The sequence below is a fragment of the Syzygium oleosum genome, unplaced genomic scaffold, assembly GCF_021117445.2.
Source record: "Syzygium oleosum isolate NSW1041296 unplaced genomic scaffold, Sole_v2.1 Sole_v2.06, whole genome shotgun sequence".
In the NCBI taxonomy this organism is placed as follows: Eukaryota; Viridiplantae; Streptophyta; class Magnoliopsida; order Myrtales; family Myrtaceae; genus Syzygium; species Syzygium oleosum.
In genome coordinates this window covers 3082293-3097552 of record NW_026607490.1, presented here as the reverse complement: position 1 = coordinate 3097552, position 15260 = coordinate 3082293, and the positions used below count along the sequence as shown (strand labels likewise).

The 15260-nt window shown below is 40.7% G+C and overlaps 2 protein-coding genes across 2 annotated transcripts; both read left to right on the top strand.

Annotated features, from left to right (window-relative positions):
* The first annotated feature begins 1989 nt into the window (after positions 1-1989).
* LOC115682998 (agamous-like MADS-box protein AGL62) lies at positions 1990-2887 on the top strand. The gene has a single exon (XM_030607375.2). The coding sequence runs from the start codon at positions 2017-2019 to the stop codon at positions 2644-2646; it is 630 nt and encodes a 209-aa protein (XP_030463235.1). The 5' UTR covers positions 1990-2016; the 3' UTR covers positions 2647-2887.
* Positions 2888-9351: 6464 nt separating this feature from the next.
* LOC115682999 (tetraspanin-15-like) lies at positions 9352-10586 on the top strand. The gene is made up of 2 exons (XM_056312765.1): positions 9352-10004; positions 10131-10586. The coding sequence occupies exons 1-2, from the start codon at positions 9396-9398 to the stop codon at positions 10431-10433; spliced, it is 912 nt and encodes a 303-aa protein (XP_056168740.1). The 5' UTR covers positions 9352-9395; the 3' UTR covers positions 10434-10586.
* Positions 10587-15260: the final 4674 nt, after the last annotated feature.

Below are 15260 nucleotides of genomic sequence, written 5' to 3'. Positions count from 1 at the left end.
CCGGATCCCGTGACAAGCCACTACCTTCCGGGTTCATTTATCTTATCAACAATCAACGCATCCATTATCTGGAAAAATTTCTTAAACCACCTAGTTCTTCTTTGTTCCATTGCTCTTTTGACTTGCGGCCCCATAATCAGATTGATCACTCATCAAGTCATCATTTGAATCATCCATCGGATTAGATTAATCATCCATGGCTCTTTTTTTTCCATCGTTTGAAAAGAAAAAACTAACTTTCATTTTCCTAGAGAAACGTGCATTATCCGTGCGATATAAGAGCAACATATGCTATAGAAATGCCGGTACGTGGAGATGTGATCATCTGAACGCCTAACAATATAAACAAGTTAAATTTAACATATATGTGTACTAATTATAAAAGCTGGTCCAATCCTAGCATATCACGTGAATGTGTATAAAGAGGTGATAGGAGGTCACTCTCAATCATCCGCAAGATGGCAGTATATTGTGGCACCTTCATTTTTCTTGGTGACCTTGTCAAACGAAGGTGATCGGAAGAGTAGGTTCGCGTGACTGTCAATCAGCTTATATGTGGATGTGTGATGTGTGATGTGTGATGTGTAGAGAGAGAGAGGAGTTTAAAAATGTCTTGCGTAACCATTTCCGGGACTGAGGCACGAGAACACAAATTAAGAAAACTGCACCTTATGGTGCAAGTGCTATTAAGAAACGGGGAGAGAGAGAGAGATGGAAATTTTTGCATATTTATAAAAAAAATTTCCTTTTTTTTCTTTTTTTTCCCTTTTGCGTGTGGCTAGGGTCGCCATCACCGAATCTGGTGATGGCGACCCTCACCTGTGGCCGGTCCAAGTACTGGTATGGCCGACGTCAAGCCACATGCCAAAGGGAAAGAAAATGGAAAAAATAATTTTAAAAAATGCAAAAATTATCCACTTCAGTGCCGGCCACGTTAGAGATTTCCGGCCAAAATTGATCGGAAATATTAAATTGGCAAATTTTCAAAAGGTTTATGACTAAATTGATACAAGTGAAATGTTTGGGACTGATTGGCAAGTTATCAAAAGATTTAGGATAAATTAGCACAATTTAATGTTTAGGACCGAATAGCTGTCTTACAATAGGTTTAGTACTTTTTGGATAATTTTGTCTCTCGAAAGATTCTTAAGCCGGGTATGATTCGAACTCGAAAGTTGTCGTGTTGCAAAGGTCGAGTAGTTTCTTGGTCTCGCTAAAACAACAATAAATTGGAAATACTAAACATTAACCCACTCAATGTTTGCTAACTGGTATGTGGTTACCTAGAAAAGTATAAAAAAGATCTATAGACAATGTCAATTAAAAGAAAATTGATCATCAGAATAGGAGTTACATCAATCTTTATGGAATCATATCCTTCATTATAATTGCAAGACTCGATAAGATTAGAATGAAATCATTGTTTCTACGTCTCAAACACACACTCATGCACACCCAAAAGAGTCAGGTGAATATGAAGAAAGCACCGCCTTCTCACTGTTTCATTAAACTGTACTAATTCATATTGTCTTTGCCAAATCTATACGATGCTGTAGCAATTACTTGTCATATCACAGCCATACTCAGAAGCATGTGCGTTACAGTGATGTGTGATTAAAGAATGGCCAGGTAAAGTAAAAAGTCCTTAACAAGGATTGACTTCTCAGCCAAAAAGGTCAACTAGTTAATGGCCTTGCAAGCACCAACATACAAGGAAACCTGTTGTAAATGCCCCTTTAACGTCGCCAACTAGTGATAGAAAGTTGTCGCACTAAGGTGACATTAAGAGGATGAGATATCATAACCTATGAATCTCCACTCCAATCCCATGATGTAATGTTGAGAAATGGCTTGGCCAAAACTCATTAATTTGAGTAATCTCGGCCAGCTTGGACATTGAAATTTTGCATACCGAACTCTCTATATAAACTCTCTTTTGAGTCACTTCAAGGACTACAGTCTTCTCTGCCTTCTAAGTCTACCTTGGATTGTCTTGCTTGATTCTTATCCTACCCCATGGCAAAGAAACCGAGCTTGGGTCGCCAGAAAATCGCCATCTCAAAAATTCCCAAGAAAAATCATCTCCAGGTGACATTCTCGAAACGGAGATCCGGGCTTTTCAAGAAAGCGAGCGAGCTCTGCACTCTATGCGGGGTCAACATCGGAATCATAGTCTTCTCTCCCGCCAGTAAGGTCTTCTCCTTCGGTCACCCGGAAGTCGAGTTCATCGTCGATCGGTTCCTCGCCCAGGACCCGGCGCCGCCCCCCGACTCGGGTGACTGCCGGCTCATCGAAGCTCACCGGAACGCGAACCTGCGCGACCTCAACGCGATATTGACTCGAGTTCTTGACGAGCTGGAGGCGGAGAGGAAGCGCGGGGAGGCGCTGGATGAGATGAGGAGAGCGAGCCAAAGGCAACGCTGGTGGGAGGCACCGATTGATGAGCTTGGATTATGTGAGCTCGAGCAGTTGGGAGGGTCAATGGAGGATCTCAAGAAGAACGTGATGAGATGGATCAACGAGCTGATGGTGGACTCCTGCTCCACAAACGGAGAAATCGCCTTCGAGAGCAAGCCTCTTGAAGTGAATGGTGCATACAATCTTGGGCACGTGTACAATTTCCATGACCAAAATGGACTCTTCTGATGCACTTATTGTGCTCTTTTCCTTTTAGGGTGTTTTTTGTCCAGTGTCTCCCTGGACATGCCTGTCTATCCTTTTTGCTTTTGCCTTCTGGATTTCTTGTGTTTCGTGATTCGGGTGTTGTGTAAATAACATTGGACTGATCAAATTTGAGAAATTTGTTCATGTTGGTGTTAGTAGAATTTGCTAGTGTTGAATGTTTACTTGATTTATTCATGTTCTGAGGCCCTCTTCATGGGTTCAGATGTTTTATCTTTGAGACATAAAGAAAACTTTGATGTTGACCTAAATAAAAAAGTGCCCACTTACCTTACCAAAAAAAAAAAAAAAAAAAGTGCCCACTTGATTTCAGAGTTGTAGTATGTGAAAGGGTTGATGCCTAGTTATTGCTGCAATTATTCCTATTTGGTGAACGTCATATAGCTCTAGCCAATTATGTCCCTTTTCAGTATTTAAGACCATATAAATTTACGTTTTATCCGCAAGAGAAAAATATCAATCCTTCTTTGATTTGCTTGATAGTGAAGCAATCAAGAGAGCGGATGCTTCTTCTGACAGGAATTGAATTAAATCAACATCTAAGATAACATTTTTTATTGTTGGCAGTAGCATTAAAATGATCCTGATTGGGACAAACGATTGAAGTCCTCTAAATCTCAACACTCGCCATCTTTCAAGGGGCTGTGTTTATGACAGAAATAAAGATCTTCTACCATAGTATATTTCTCGACAATTACTATTCGCCTGATTCTTTTGCAACTTTCTTCTTTGGTGATGAATGATGATACCTTTACTTCATCAATAACTCTCCAAACGTCCCTAATTGAGGAAATAATTAAGACATAAAGTGAGTTAAGATCAGCCATTCATCTTGTAAAATTGACCTTTTCAGCTGCAATAGCCAAATTACTTTCTGAAAAAATGTGGGTGCTTGTGTTTGGAAGTTTGTTCACAAGGCAAAAGCAGGGGCATTTGTTTTGGAAAATCATGGAGTTGAGAGCTCATTTTTGGGGCATAGCAACGGCTCGCCAAGAATTTGATTGAAAAAAGATCGATAAATTAAAGGCACAAACTCTAAATACCACAATTCTGAAGCAAACCCAAGTCTTGAGCACGCGTTAGATTGATAGGCGGGATTATCTTGTGAGAATAGATCTCTACCGTTAGATGAGAGGTGAAATCAATGATTGTAATTAGAATGATTCTTATATAAATAGGGGTACTCTCCCATCATTTATATCATCCAACATTTGAGTAATAGAAGTTCATTCTCTCATTGAGCTCTCTCTAAACACTTTCTCTTTCTACTATTTGAGTCAACGTTGAGCTTCCAATTCGCTATTTCAAGTATCGGCCTGTGATAGGTCACCAGTGAAGGGCTCAACCGCTAGGAGGCCATCGGCGAGGCGAGATATAGTTGCCAGCAAGCCAGATTGACCTTAGGCAAGGCGAACCATTGCCTTGGGTCATGCAACCCAAGGCGACGATCGCCTAGGTCGCGTGACCTTAAGTCACCTTGCCGAGGTTGCCGATGCCAGATTTAGCCTCACCGGCCACCGAATTCTTTGTTGGTTTTGAGATTTTTTTTTTGAATTTTTTTTAAACAAAAGTCATTTATAAAGTATGATTTTTCAAACAGCATTTAAACCAATGATTCAAAGCCCAATCTAGATCAAAGCCGTCCTCGCCACAGTACGCACTTACCCAGCGTCCTCGTTTGGGCTGAGAATAGAAAAGAACATTGACATTAAGAGAAAAAAAAATTGATTGACTTTACCCCGCTCAATGTTTGCTAAATGGTGCGTGGTTACCTACGAAAGTATGAAAAGGAAATAGCCAATGCCAATTAAAAGAAAATTGATCATCAGAATAGCAGTTACATCAATCTTTAAGGAATCATATCCTTCGCTATAATTGCAAGACTTGAAGATTAGAAAGATATCCTCGTTTCTATGACTCAAACACATGCTCATACACACCCAAAAGAATCCGGTAAATATGAAGAAAGCACCGGCTTCTCATTTTTTCATGAAATTGTACTATTTCATAATGTCTTTGCCAAATCTACACATAAGACAGATACGATGCTTAGTAATTACTTGTCATATTGTGTGATTAAAGAATGGCCATCCCCATGAACTTTCTCACCTAAAAAGGTCAACTAGTTAGTGGCCTTGCAAGCACCAGCATACAAGGAAACCTGTTGTTTATGTTCTTTAATGTCGCCAACCAGTAAAAGAAAGTTGTAGTAATAAGGTGACATTACGACGAGATATCATAACCTATGAATCACCACTCCAATCCCATGCTGTAATGCTTAGAAATGACATGGCCAAAACTGAGGAATCTTGGCTAGTTTGGACATTGAAACTTTGCATATCAAACTCTCTATATAAACTCCCTTTGAGTCAAGGACTACAGTCTTCTCTACCTTCTAAGTCTACCTTGGATTGTCTTGCTTGATTCTTGTCATACCCCGTGGCAAAGAAACCGAGCCTGGGTCGCCAGAAAATCGCCATCTTGAAAATTCCCAAGAAAAACCATCTCCAAGTGACATTCTCAAAACGGAGATCCGGGCTTTTCAAGAAAGCGAGCGAGCTCTGCACTCTTTGCGGGGTTGATATCGGAATCATAGTCTTCTCTCCCGCCAGCAAGGTCTTCTCCTTTGGTCATCCGGGAGTTCGTCGTCGACCGGTTCCTCGCCCAGGACCCGCGCCGCTCCCCACTTGATTTCGCGGAGTTTAGTATGTGAAAGGGTCAATGCTTAGTAATTGCTGCAATTATTCCTATTTGGTGAACTCTAGCCAATTATGTCCATTTTCAGTATTTCGTTTTAGCCACAAGTGAAAAAATATCAATCCTTCTTTGATTTGCTTGATAGCGAAGCAATCAAGAGAGCGGATGCTTCTTCCGACAGGAATTGAATTAAATCAACAGAAATTAGAAATCCCAGAATTCATACTAAGATAACATTTTTTATTGTTGACAATAGCACCAAAATGATCCTGATTGGGACAGAAATTTGAAGTCCTCTAACTCTCAGCATTCGCCATCTTTCAAGGGGTTGTGTTTATGACAGAAATGAAGATCTTCTACCATAGCATATTTCACGACAGTTACTAATCGCCTAATTCACTTGCAAATTTCTTCTTTTGGTGATGATACCTTCACTTCATCAATAACTTTCCAAACGTCCCTAATTGAGGGAATAATTAAGACAGAAAGTGAGTTAAGATCAACCATTCATCTTCTAAAATTGAACTTTTCAGTTGGAATGGCCAAATAACTTCCTGAAAAAATGTGTGCGCTTGTGTTTGGAAGTTTGTTCACAAGGCAAAAGCAAGGGCATTTGTTCTGGAAAATCATGGAGTTGAGAGCTCAGTTTTGGAGCATAGTAACGATTTGCCGAAAATTTGATCGAAAAATAATCGAAGATCGATAAGTTCAAGGCACAAACTCTTACTACCACAATCCTGAAGCAAGCCCATGCCTTGATCTACAGAGAAATTACAAGATTTAAGGGAGAGAGTTGGTGTATATGTAGTCTGCATTCTCAACAAGCTCCTCTTCAGCCTCCTTGCCATGTCTGGCTTCCGAATCACCTCTTGCTTTGCCACTCTCTGCGCTTCGTCTCTGCACAGTTCAGGTACTACAGGTTGTTAAGAGAGAGAGAGAGAGTAATCATGAGAACCACCATGTTGCTGGAGTCTGAGGAAGCTCCAACTTCATTATACATCTGCCACAAACAGTAGACACCACGCCCAAGAAGGAAGCCAGAAGCAAGAGACAGAAAGCTACTGATTGAACACCTCATTTCTGGTTGTTTATGGAAACAAGACCTTTCTGTTGCACTTTCTATGTACACGCACATATATAAAGAGAGAGAGAGAGAGGGAGAGAGGGAGGAAGGAGGGAGAGAGAGGATCAGAGAACCATCTTGTTGTGTTATTTTGACTGCTTTGAATCAAGGAGCAACACCCTTAACAAAACTTTAATATTACCTAATCTGATCTTGTTGTCCCATGAGATGGTGGGTTAAAAGTTTCTGGTTCCTTTGACCTGTCTCCTGATTCCCGAGCATGTAGCGCTATCTTCAAGATCATCGGGCTGGCTCTGCCCTGGTGTTTGTGCAGTAAAATACGTGCAATCTGCATAAACAAGGCAGCAAAATGGATTTTCTTCGGCAAAAAGACACTACAAGTGCCATAAGTTGTATACGGAGGTCACTTTGGTCCATAACTTTTTTTCAGATTACTTTGGTGCCAAGTCGGAGGAAAATATATCATTTAAGTGCCAACTCCGGTAAGTTTGGTTGGAAATCCGACCTGGCATTTTTTATTAATTTTTGACGCCAACGTGGCTCGCCGGAGGATGAGTCAGCGTGTACAGTCAGTATTTTTTATTTTAAATAAATTTTTTCTTTTTTTTCTTTTTTTTTTCCTCTTCTTTCCTTTTTCCTTTCTTCTGGCGAGGGGTGGCCTCGCCCATGGCCGGCGAGGGGCGGCCTCGCCTGTCGCCGGCGAGGAGAGAAAAAAAAAAGAAAAGAAAGGAAAAAGAAAAGAAAAAAAGGAAAAAAATTATTTAAAATAAAAAATGCTGACTGTACACGCTGACTCATCCTTCGGCGAGCCACGTCGGCGTCAGAAATTAATAAAAAAATGCTACGTCGGATTTCCGGCCAAACTTACCGGAGTTGGCACTTAAATGATCTCTTTTCCTCCGACTTGGCACCAAAGTGATTCGAAAAAAAGTTATGGCACCAAAGTGACCTCCGTACACAACTTATGGCACTTGTAATATCCTTTTGCCGATTTTTTTCTGATTCAGTCATCTCAAGATTAACTGCCCCATGTGTTTAGATTCTTTACGACTTTTTACTCTGTACACGGTACATTTGATCTGAAATCGTATGTGTAACCATCAATGTTGTCCCTTCATATGCATAATAGCCGAGCCGAAAGGTTTGCATACTCCAAGTCATGATAAGATAAAAATAGGGTAACTTAGGATATGATGTTTCAAAACCTAGAGCTAGAGTTACATAAAGAAGCATGTCGTTTTATCTCTTGAATCCAAGTAAGCACTATATGGTACATTCGTATGGTAAGCTAAACTTTGGTGAACTTTTCTCATTGTGAGTCGCTTAACTTTCCTAAGGTTTTAGGAAGGGATAAAGGCACCAAAGGTCCTAAAACTTATCACAAATATGTAATCGAGTGCTAAAACTTTTAAAAAGTATAATCAAGTCTTAAAACTTATCATGAAAGTACAATCGAGTCTTAAAACTTTCGAAAAGTGTAATCAAGTCCTAAAACTTGTCATGAAAGTGCACTCAAGTCTTACAATATACAAAAAGTGCAATTAACGAAAAAAACTTGATTTGACCAATTTGACAAGTTATAAGACTTGATTGCACTTTTTGAAAGTTTTATGACTTAATTGCACTTTTTGAAAGTTTTAAGACTCAATTGCATATTGTGACAAGTTTTAGAACTTCCAATATACTTATCCCTTAAAGGAAATATCACTTCAGTTAAGCTATTATGGGTGCTTTTGGTTCAGCATTACTAAGGGACTTTAGGGGAATGCAAATACCTTTAACTTAAAGTTTCTTAGGGAATGCAAATTGCATTTGGTAAAAAATCCTTTGTAAAGCTACTTTGGCCCCAGTAGTGTTTGGCAAATTTTATTTTGCAAAGGGCTTTGAGATTTTTTTTATTAAAAAAAAATCTTACCCTTCACTGGAGCTGGTGAGGGGCTATGGTCACCGGCGCCAGATTTGGCTCGCCGGTGGCCGTAGCCCATCGTTGGACCTCAGGCGACCGTCGCCGGGGTCGGGCAACCTCGCTGGCCTCTCGCCCAAGCTTCGTTGTCTCAATCTGGCCTCGAGCGGCTCTGGCCGGCCTCCTTCGGCCCAAAGAAGATGAACAATCACGAGGGGCAAAATTGGAATATTAAAGAATTAGTAAGGGTAGTTTGGAAAAAAAAATTGGTTTCAGCATTCCTAATGCTGGCTTTCGGCCAAAAGCCCATTAGAAATGCTCGCCAAATGCCTCGGTATTTTTCCTAGAGTTGGGAATGCTGAACCAAACGCATCCTATATATTAGAACATGTTAAATAAACTTTATTCACGTAAGTTGCCCCATCTCCTATAAATTGAATTTGTTCAGAATATCCTATCAAAACATCATATTTGCTATGTCCTCTTATCTCTTGAATCTAAGCATTATATAGTACATTATTATGGTAAACTAAACTTTTGGGAACTTATCTTATTGTGATGCGCTCAACTTTCCTCACGTTTAAGGAAATATCACTTCAGTTAAGCTATTATATGTTAGAACATGTAAAATAAACTTTATCCATGTCAATTGCCCCATCACCTATAAATTGAATTCGTTCAAAATATCCTATCAAAACATCATATTTACTATGTTCTTAATTTTTTATAATCATGGGAAGAATATTATTTTTCATTGGCTTTACATGGGTGTTTGGAACTTCCACTATGTAACAACAGATATTCATGATGTCAAACTGAGAGTGACAACTTCATCCCTAAGATTTCTGATTCCCTCCATTTTTCTCTCACCAAACTTCCAGCTCTCTGGACTTGACTTAGTAAATACTTGTGAAAGTAGAGAGAGAGAGAGGCATGAACAACACATGCAACAAAAACTGCAATTTATACGCATCTCCTACACAAGCCTAATTTCTCACATGAAAAACCAAACTTGTTTCCATTAATAAGATGGCTGAGAACACCAATAACCTCACCACTGCCGCCACTGCTGCCGAAGCCGTGACCACCAGGGTAGCCGCAGTCCAAGAAGAGATGAAGCCACCGCAAGAAGCTTCTAAAGAAGCTCCAATCATGGTGGACAAGACCAGGCTAGCGAGGATCATTGTCGGCGCAATAGCCATCCTCACCTTCCTTCTCTCACTACCCGTTTTAGCCTCGATCATATGGCTTCTCTACATGAAGGGCTATGACTGCGAGAGCCTCTTGAGGCTGCCGAAGCTCCAAATCGGGATCGGCATCGCACTGGTATTCGTGTTCCTGATCAGCAACGTTGTGTTGTTCTTGAGGGCCAAGGTGCATGCCCTAGGCCTCCTCGTGGTCATGGTGTTTCTGATCTTGATGCTCACCATGGGCCTTGCTTTGGTGGGTGCTTACAAGAATGAGAGCAAGGCTGTGATAGGGTCCGCAACGTGGCTCAAGGACAAGGTCTACAATGACAACAACTGGAATTACATCAAGTCGTGCATCTACGACTCGAGGATGTGTGACGATCTGGTGGCCCGATCTCTCAGCCTCAAGTCGTTCGACTTTAGCGCGAGGAAGTTGTCCCCGATCGAGGTATAGGGTCGTTATTTTCGTTTACTTCAGCCAAAACTAGGTTTAACAATTATGTTTCACTCAGTCAATTATGTGTTCTGCATTTAGTGCTCAATCTATGTAATGTTTCATGTTTCCGCTGCGAAGTTCGGCTGCTGCAGACCTCCCGTGATCTGCGAAATGGATTGCGTCAATGCCACGTACTGGAAAAGAAACGACCACCTTGGTGCCGGTTCTGACGAGGTGGACGACGAGGACTGCGACGCGTGGCAAAACGACGAGGACGTCTTGTGCTACGATTGCATGGCGTGCAAGGATGGGTTCTTGAAAGTAATAAGGAACAAATGGTGGAGACTGGGGCTGTTCCTGGTGTTGATGTCGCTTTTGCTCATCGTTGCTCACTTGCTACTGTTCATCGCCACCGTATGGGAGCGATTTGGAGGAATGTGACCCCCATAGAAGTTCTTGTCATTTCTCTCCTTTCTAAAGTTGAGATTTTATATTTCTTTTTTTCATGTTATTTTTTCATTAGTTTGACTATGTGGTGTACATTGTTGGACGTAGCGGGGCATGGAATTCCCTCTTTTTCATTTTTGGACAGTACTTGCTTGTCTCACACATTTTCAATTTAGGCTTCTCAATATTTCACAATATTATTTATATCATGAAAACTTTCGATCATATAAATTTCACGTGAAATCCATTAAAATCAAAGGGTGAGATGCACGTGTCCTCAATGTACTATAGATTTTGAAGTGTGAGCTTGGAAGTAGAGATAATCGTGCCGGCCAAGTTGTATAACTAAAAACCCTTGTCCAGGCCCTTCGAATTTGTCTTCGAGTCCCGATGGTGCGAGAGGGCTCAGGCCCCCCCGCAGTCTATTAGGCTCGTGACTAGGTAGGTTACTTGTCATTTCTCTCTTTTCTAAAGTTGAGATTTTATATTTCTTTTTTTGATGTTATTTTTTCATTAGTTTGACTATGAAAAAGATTTATGTGGTGTACATTGTTGATCGTTGCGGGGCATGGAATTCCCTCTTTTTCATTTTGGAAAGTATTTGCTTATCTCACACATTGCAAATTCTACATTTCTAATCTGCGCTTCTCAAGATTTCACAACAATATCTACTTCGTGAAAACCGTCGATAATATAAATTTCACACAGGACCCATTGAAATTGAGATGCACGTGTCCTCGATCAATGCACTTCGAACAAAATGTTAGGAGAATTGGGAGCTAAATCGGGATAGCTTTTGAAGTATGAGCTTGGAAGCAGAGGTAAAGATTGGGGTAAGGTCGAGCTGGGTCGGACCTAACTTATCACCTAGTCCCACCTATCAACGAATAATAATAATAATTTTCAGGGTATGGGGGCTCATCTTGGGTCTCAATCGTGCCGGCACAAGTCGTATAACTAAAAGCCCTTGTCCAGGCCCTTCGCACCTGTCTTCGAGTCCCGATGATGCGAGAGGGATCGGGCCACCCCCCCGGTCTATCAGGCTCGTGATTAGGTACATTTCTTTTGCTATCTAGGCCAAGACGATCGAGTCTACGTAGAAGTAAGATTCGGCTCTACTTGATACCGGCACTCGAACCTTCTGCATGATATTGCCATCAGATTTGCAACAATTGTCATCTACGATCCACACGGTACGTCTCTTTCTACATCGATTGACGAACTGGATATGTTAGGGGGCTCTTTAGCCGATTGAAACAGGAAAGAACTCGAATATTTGGCATGGCATGAATGGGAATTGTCCGTGGGGCCAATTGGTCAAAGTCTAGCGTTAAGATAAGATAAGAGAAAGAAGCAAAATTGCACTTGTTCTTTTGGCATTAGACATTGACACGGGATTCGTTGATCGAATTCATTCGTTATAGGAAATTCTTAATTAGTAGGGCTAGACTGCTAGTTAATAAAACTACACCTTGGGGTTGAAGTGTAGGGTGCGCATGGGAGAGCATTCTCAAAGTCCTTTAGGCCTATGAAGGCCCTTGTGTGTAGAAAATTACTTAATCAATCTTAAATTTATTGTGCGGATACCAATTAAGTTCTACACTTTTCAATTTTGCCAATTAAATCCTAAATCTTTATGCGAAATTCCAATATAGTACTTTCGATCAATTTTCGTTAGAAATCACTAAGGGCTGACGGTGGTCAAAGGTTGCAAGGCTCACCAAGGATCGATGGTTGCTCTAAAATTGTTCGTTGCGAGGCTCGTCGAGGGTCGTGCGAGCCTCATCGTGGGTTGTCGAGGCTTGTTGACAGTCGCCTTCGATCGCCTAGCATGGACGCTTGCCTCTCATCACCTGCCGCGGTGCCCGCAGATCTCGCGGCCTCGTTTTACAAAAAAAATACCAAAATCAATTATCCAAACACTATTTGATTTAGGCACATACACATTGAGTCAAAGACTTTTGAGAAAATGCGAGCTCTTCCAAACGCACCTTAAGAGGGAACCGAGAGCGCTTACACCGAAAAAACATCAATCTTAATTCTTACTCGTGATAGATGAAACGGGTATCTTCTATAATAACGCATTTGGTACAATCAATGAAATTCTTGAATCGACCACATACCATCTTCAATTCTTGCTTTGGGCATCCACCTTTCGAATGTCGTGATGTTACAAAGGTACATATGATCACTAGACTCGCTGTTAGTTCGTTAATTAAAAGAATTCGAAACAATTCTATGGACACAACATATGTTAAGAATTGACCGGCACAAAGCCAATCGAATCTCTTGACGATCATAGTCATTACATATTTTAGTCTTAGCGACCATGTTACGCCCATGCATTTAAGAAAGGTGCAACTAGCTAGCTATTGTATGATTCAATCTAGCTTAGGTTACTTACGTTCCAAGGAACTTTAAAAAAAAAAAAGAGAGGAGAGTATTCAAGGGATTTTGTAACTTTCAAAGGATAAAAGCTACACGACGAGCGAAACGACGTAGCCGGATAAATGATAACGCCGTTTTGCTTCCAGTGCACTGTAGCCTGGCCCAATAATATCTCACGTGGGGTTTTGATTGCGTGGATCGCATCCTACCATCCGTGAGTCGTGAAATGATCATCACGTGTTTCGTGACTTTATGGCATCACATGTAACAAAATTAGTTGTTCTTGAGCTGATTTAGAAAAAAAAAATAATTGTAATCGCTTGAAATAATTAGTTAATGAAAAATTTCATTATCGATAATAATTTATGTATAACTAGTTTTGAGAACGATAAAAATATAATTCATTAATTTATTTTATAAGCGATTATTTAAAAAAAAAATTCTTCGAAGTATATATGTTTCGTGAAACAAATGTACCCTTAAGTTTGGCTTCTGTTCTTGCTCTAAACAATCGATGGCAAGGAATTTGGAAGTTGGCCTTCCTTATCTGCATTTCAATTTCAATCAATAATAACAATAATAATAATAAAGAAATTTTCTTGTTGCTTTAAATTTGTTTCTCTAAAATATTTCTATTTCTGAATTTTCTCCTCAATTCAATTGAAATGTACTTCTTTTTACGCATGTTTTACATTTGCATGCAGGAAATCACTGAAAATACATCGAATCGTTGGGGTTTGTGTTGGAGTTTGAGCTTGATCCAGCTCAAGTTCATTGCATCATTAGATTCCGGATATTGATTGGAGTCTCGCTATATTAGAACATATCCTGTGCTTATTAAGCTGAACTTGAATCTGAAAAATCAGAACTTGGTCCGAACATTATGCCTAGCGATACATATTTAATACTTAAATCGCATCAACTCGAAATTGATCGTGTTGTATAAGATGTGCGGGAACCTATATATTTCTCTAATAATATTTAGATATATATATATATATCCTGTTATCTCTTTATATGGAGGGAAAAAAAGAAGCTAATATAATAAATCTAGATATTTTTTTAAATTTTTTTCTAGCAAAAAAAAATCTAGATACTTTTCCAGTCTTCCATGTCAAACACCTTTTTTCGTTTTCCGGATAAACCGTTATCAACTGGGGCTTTGAATTTTGAGAAAAAAGCGCACGAGAGGAGGGACGAGCGAGCGCCACGTGGAGGCCCGAATGGAGCGCAGCTTTTTACCCAACGCCATTGACCCGGCAACAGCTGACGCCACCACCGTCGGCGTGCGCTCTCAGCTCGCGCTTCGGTGGCCTCCGTTGACCACACGTCCCCACCTCCCACCAAAACAAAAAATAGAAAAAAAAAATCACATTATGTTAATTATTGCCAAAAAAAAGAAGAAGAAGAAGAAGAAAAATCGAGTTAATTGACAGGATGACACTCCCTTTTTTATGGATGAGAATGAAATTATGTAAATTCATATTTGAGACATCAAATGATTCGTTTCATGTCATTATTATCCCACTTAGAGCCATGTCTTCTACTTTAAGTGTAGAGAGCTATTTGTGGGTATCTGTCGAAATCAATCGAATTGAATGTATGGATACGGAGAGAATACCGTGCGAAAAATAAACTCAATGGGTGCTCTCTCGTGAATACAGACGCGTGATGTCCGAAATTCCTATATCTCGCCCATATTGCCATAATGAGCAATGAAAAAGCATTACGCTTTGCAACGCTGAGTCCCGAAATTGATTGGTGGGGGGGGGTCTCTGCATTTCGAGCCGGGCGGTAGAATCTGTGGAGGTCTAAAAAGAGGGCCTCCACTGCTTAGACTTAGAGTCTCGATCGCACCGTTAAATTCTGGAAATGCATATTTTTTTTCATGAGCCGTATCGAGTTATAACTACTCCATGCCTCCACCGAGATTCCGACCGTGAGGAAGCAGCGCGCGTTCATTTTTTTTTTCTTCAGCAAATAATAATAATCAATACGAATGAAGGTCCAAACTAGAAGAGCGAAGGATCCGGTGAAAATGAAAGGACCAAAAAAAAAAACAAAGAAGGAAGAAGGAGGCAGAAGAGCCATCCATGTTGGAGGAGTGTTGAGAGAATATTCGGAAGAGGAAAAGGCGAAATTTCCCGAAAATCGGGGGGGGGCGGGGCGGGGATCGGAAACGGGCGTGCGTATTGGAACGTAGCTGCAACCGGGTGTGTGTGGGGTGGTGTGTCCCTTTGGGTGCTTCAATTTGTTATTTCGTTCTTCCCCCATTTTTTCTCCCCCAAACGACACTGGGCCGGGGGCGGTCTCCTTCTCCATCTTCCGTAGAACCCCACGCCACCTTCTCCCCCCTCTTTCTCTCTGTCTCTCTCTCTCTCTCTCTCTCTACAGGTTCCGTTTTCTCTCTCTACCGAAGCTCGGTCGAATTTC